This window comes from Cicer arietinum, chromosome 1, assembly GCF_000331145.2.
Source record: "Cicer arietinum cultivar CDC Frontier isolate Library 1 chromosome 1, Cicar.CDCFrontier_v2.0, whole genome shotgun sequence".
In the NCBI taxonomy this organism is placed as follows: Eukaryota; Viridiplantae; Streptophyta; class Magnoliopsida; order Fabales; family Fabaceae; genus Cicer; species Cicer arietinum.
The window spans coordinates 16,520,285-16,525,668 of record NC_021160.2 but is presented as its reverse complement, the minus strand read 5'-3'; the positions used below and the strand labels follow the sequence as shown (position 1 = coordinate 16,525,668).

At 33.7% G+C, this 5,384-nt stretch overlaps 2 protein-coding genes across 2 annotated transcripts in view; both read left to right on the top strand.

The window, feature by feature from the left end:
- The window catches only part of LOC101502180 (uncharacterized), a 5,630-nt gene extending 5,424 nt beyond the window's left edge, over positions 1 to 206 (top strand). Inside the window, exon 4 of the mRNA XM_073370881.1 lies at positions 59 to 206. Within this exon, the coding sequence (XP_073226982.1) occupies positions 59 to 206 (148 nt within the window). The remainder of the gene's footprint in view (positions 1 to 58) is intronic.
- Positions 207 to 367: 161 nt separating this feature from the next.
- On the top strand, positions 368 to 2,206 carry LOC113787729 (uncharacterized). The gene is made up of 3 exons (XM_027336859.1): positions 368 to 710; positions 1,732 to 1,833; positions 2,187 to 2,206. Exons 1-3 carry the CDS (start codon positions 368 to 370, stop codon positions 2,204 to 2,206), a joined length of 465 nt encoding a protein of 154 aa, XP_027192660.1.
- The last annotated feature ends 3,178 nt before the right edge of the window (positions 2,207 to 5,384 follow it).

Here is a 5,384-nt window from a genome sequence, read left to right as displayed (position 1 = left end):
GTTGTGTACTTATGCAACAAGGTAAAGTTATTGCCTATGCATCTAGATAACTCAAGAGGCATGAGGTGAACTATCCCACACATGATTTGGAAATGGCTGCCGTTATTTTTGCTCTTAAGATTTGGAGGCACTATCTATATGGTGAAACTTGTGAGATTATACCGACCATAAAAGTCTTAAGTATATCTTTCAGCAGCAAGACTTAAATTTAAGACAAAGAAGATGGATGTAACTCTTGAAAGATTATGATTGCACAATCTTATACTAATAAGAGACAACTCAAAGTAGACAAAAATCTTATTCTGATAAGAGACATCGTCCCTTAGAGTTTTCAGTGGGAGAACATGTATTCCTACGAGTCTCACCAATGAAAGGAGTTTTGCGATTTGGTAAGAAGGGGAAACTAAGTCCAAGATTCATTGGACCATTTGAAATTTTAGAAAGGGTCGGACCAGTAGCGTATCGCTTGGCACTTCCACCGGATCTCTCGGGAGTTCATCCAGTTTTTCATATTTCGATGCTTCGAAAGTATCTTCATGACCCTTTTCGTGTGATTAAGCATGTAGACGTACAATTAGATGTTGAACATCCAGTAGCTATATTAGATCGCCAAGTGAGACGTTTACGCTCAAAGGATATCGTTTCAGTAAAAGTTCTTTGGTGTGGTCCATCCGGCAAAGAAACTACTTGGGAACCCGAAGAAGTCATCTGTGTAAAGTACCCACACTTATGTTGAAACTCAAGGTTAGTGGTATTTATTAAATAAATTCGAGGACGAATTTTTATAAGGGGAGGAGATTGACACGTCCCGTGTCAATTTTTAAATAAATAAATATAATAATAATTAATAATAATAATAAATAAAAACAAATTAACCCCACCCACTCTTACTCCCTCATTTTCTCCAAATTTTTCTCTCTTCCTCTCAGAACACACTCCCCTCCCCCTTTTTTTTTTTTTTTTTTTCTTTTTTTTTCCTTCTTTTCTTCCCTTCTCCTTCTTCTCACTCTATTACTCAAACCCTCAATCCTTAAAAGAGATTTAACATCCCCACAAGCTTAATTTCTCAAACTCCTACCAATTCTTTTGGTTGGGATTTTTGGGTTAGGGTTTGTGTTCTAAGGAAGTAAAAAGGTACCCATCTCTTGAGAGTTGTTGATTGAGACTCATTGAGGCAAATGCACAACTCTAATCTTAGTATGAATTCATAGAAAAATGTAGCTTTGTTTAAAAATCTTATTTTTGTGTTTAGGGTATATTTAAACGATTTTTAGGGTTTCCTAGAGTTAGCTAAACTTTAGAATAATTTTTCTAAAGTCTTGGAAATATTTTTGATACTCAGATTTGTCAGTTGATACCCTGCCGGCTACTCTGAGAGTTGTTGGAGAGCAAACTTAGACGATTCTCCATAACTGTGAGTTGACGACGATCATCGTCATATATTTTTATACTGCTATTATTATTATTTTACTTGTTTTCTATATTAAAGTATTTATTGAAAAATTTGGGAAACACAACCTTTGAATTTTATCGCAATTTCGTCAATTATTTAATTTAACGGTCGTTGTTATATAATATGTTATTATTTTGATTTACGTATGAGCTACAGTATTTAAATCTTGAACTGTTATGCGATTGAATATGTTTTTTTTCATGAATTATGATGAAATGATTTTAAATGCGTATTTTGAGAAATCGTTGTTATAATTATTAAATTGTTAACTGCGTTAGGTGCACCTAATTACCTCGTTGTGATTAGGGAGAGTTACCCTTTAGATGGAGCCGCCCCTATGAGAAATATTGTCCGTAGGAGGAAAGGGATATCAACGAGATGTAAGCTCCCTAATTGATACGTAATGATGCGTTGCGGGAATTGAGAGGAGAGGGCCATCCGTTAGATGGAGCCGCCCCTAAGGGTAAGGCCACCCTTAGGAGGAAAGGGCTATCAATGAGATAAAGTCGCCTCTTGGTTCTAAAAATATGTATTGTTACTTGTTTGATTTTTATAATGATTTTAAGGATGTTCATTTTGATTTCGTTTCGTTATTCACTGGATTTTTAATATTTCTGTCAAGCGATTAAACAGTTTTTCGTGCCTTTTGTGTTTCCCTTCTAATTGATTGTGGTTGTTGTCTCCTCACTAAGTCTTTGTGACTTACCCCTTTATGTTGCTTAAATTTTTTCAGATTCGCAGGCAGCTGAGTAGAAATCTGTTATTTGATTCAAGTCTCCACATATTTCTTTTTGGTAGGCCTCTTTGATCGAGGATCGTTTTTGTAACGTCTGTTGAGTCTATGTAATTTGCAGCTATTTTGGAGTCTAGAAATTTTTGGAAATTGAATTAAACGATTAGATTATGTTCTTTGAATTGTGACTGAATTGAGAATTTAACAGGGATTTTATAAATTTGGGAATGTTGAAGTTACAGAGGATACTCTGTCGAAATTTCGAGGAAAAGTATATATATATATATATATTTTTGAAATGGTTAGAGAATGATTTAGTGTTTAATTGTTAAGTTAGTTGATAGGCTTGCCAGGTTAGGAGTATAGCTTGCGCGCCGGTCACGACATTTAAATTTTGGGTCGTGACAATACTCATGTGTGAAAGCGTCGAAATAAGGTAAGGGGTGAGAGAGCGTCTGAATTCATGAGTATAATATATTGTGAGATGAACGGGAAAACCGTATTTTCCAATGATTCATCTGGGGCTCGCTACGTACGGTAGTAGCCCTTTGAGTAATAAATTGATTAATGACAAAATATGGGAATTTTGAGATTAAAATATGGAATATAAATATTTATAAGGTGTTGATTGATTTAACTCCGTTAAATATGTGGTATTTGATATTATTGTGATGTTTGATTTCTTTTTATTAAATGTGAGATATTTGCTATTATTGTGATATTGAGTGTGGAATGAATTTTATGTATATGTTTGATTAGGCGTGCCTATGTGATGTGATAATAAAAAGTGAATTCATTTTGTTAAGTTTATGTGATTATGATGATGTATAATTAATAATAATGATGTTATAAATTTGTGATAAGTCTATGTGATGATGTATGCTTGATGATAGTGATGTTATAAATTTGTGATGAGTTTATATGATGAGATATGATTAATGATAAGGATGTTGTGAATTCGTGATGAGAATATTGAAATAACCCCATAGTTGGTGAAATAATTGTGATTCCAATTTGTGTTTGAGATCACGGTCTTAATGGAGTATCATAGGCCAACGAGGGGAGAAAATAAATATTGAGAATTTGTGAAGTGAATATTATTTTGTCATCATATAGATAGGGCCTTACAAGCCTAGTGATTTCGGGGAAGTACAACTGAATGAGTTTGATCGTGGCGGTCTACTGTTGATGTGACACCCTAAACCCCAAAATAACATTTATAATAATATATACTAAATTATTTGAAGAAAATTTGCAGTGGATAAAGAAAATCTGTTAAAGAGAATAAAAACTTTAATATCTAATTTAGGATATCACGTTTCTCTAAATACACATGTAACAATTCAACTTTGTTCCTCAATTAAAATAGTACAATATCAATGAACTTGATTTAACTATAATTTCTTGATTTAATTCCCAAGACTTACTCGTACTAAGTTTTCATATAAAAAGTCATTTAAAATAACATAAGTAAAATACACATTACAACTCTTAATTCCCGGTATCACCTATTAGAGCGGGGTTTCATCCCAAACTTGAACTTCGAGACTCATTAACATGTAATTACTGCGATTTCACAAACGCAGGCCAAACCAGTCAAACACAAACAACGAAGGAGGTGAGTTTTGAAATCATGTTGATAGTATAATATAAATAAGATGAACACGCAATTAATCATCAATAAACTGTATCATTACACAAACATTCTTCAAAGGAAAAACATCACATTATATAGTCAAAATCAAAGAAAATCAATATACTTCACTGTAACATCAAATCATCGCATAAATTATTATCACATATAATACATATTAATCACAACAAAACAATCACAAGAAAATGCAATGATATGCATGAGCTTAGACTCTACTTCACAATGTGGTACCATTCTAACTCTAAAGTACTTGGTTAGGAGGTTTGATGCTATGCCACCATCTCGGTGGATGGACAATTCAATTTGGCCATGTCCTCATAGATCCCCTTAACTCAACCCGAGACACATATACGTGACAGTCGAGGTAAACGTGTGTTGCATGGTAGCTCCCGACATTTGGAGTTCTACCTCCAAGTCACCTAGGAATTCCCCACCTGAATACCTCCAAGGTCTATAAATCTTGCCTTAAGGCTCGACAGCAGACCGCCACGATCAGGCTCATTCAGTTGTACTTCCCCGGAATCACTAGGCTTGTCAGGCCCTACCTATATGATGACAAAATAATCTCCACTTCACGAATTCACAATATTTATTTTCTCCCCTCGTTGGTATATGATACTCCATTAAAATCGTCATCTCATACACAAATTGAAATCACCATTATTTCATCAACTATGAGGTTAATTCAATATTCTCATCACAGTTTAGAACATCACTACCATCATCACCGCATAAACTCATCACAAATTTATAGCATCACAATCATCAATCAAACATTATCACAAATTTATAAAGTCACAATTATTAATCGTACATCATCATCATTACATAAAATTATCACAACACATCCATCTTTTGTTATCACATAAACTCATCTAATCACACATATATAAATTTAATTCGACACCCAATATCACAATAATATCAATATCACACATTCAAATAAATTAAATCAATCAACACCCTACAAATATTTCTATTCTATATTTTAATCTCACAATTTCCATATTTTCACATTAATTAATTTATCCCTCAAAGGGCTACTGCCATACGTAGCGAGCCCCAAATGAATCGTTGGGAAATACGGTTTTCCCGTTCATCTCACAATATATTACACTCATGAATTCAAACGCTCTCTCACCCCTTACCTTATTTCGACGTTTTCACACACGAATAGGATTCCACGAGCAAACAACCTTTATTCATTGACTCTTTGTCCATCAATCGATCTAACTCGACAGTTTATGGGTAAACGTTAAAAATAAAATATGAGAAGATACTCTAAAAATTAAATTCGAAATCCGGTCAAGGAAAATTACCATAAATCAGAAAACCAATCAGTGGATAATATAGCCACTTTTTACTCGGTCGTTTTGGCGTTGGTTTCACTCAAATTGGACTTACGGTGAAGGAGAACGGTGCAAAATAACGAATTCTACAAACGGAGAAGTCATGTATTTTAGAGAGAAATTGAGGTTGTTAAAATTCTGGAAAATTATGTTTAATGGTATAGTTAAATGAATGAAATAACATACTCAAATTTG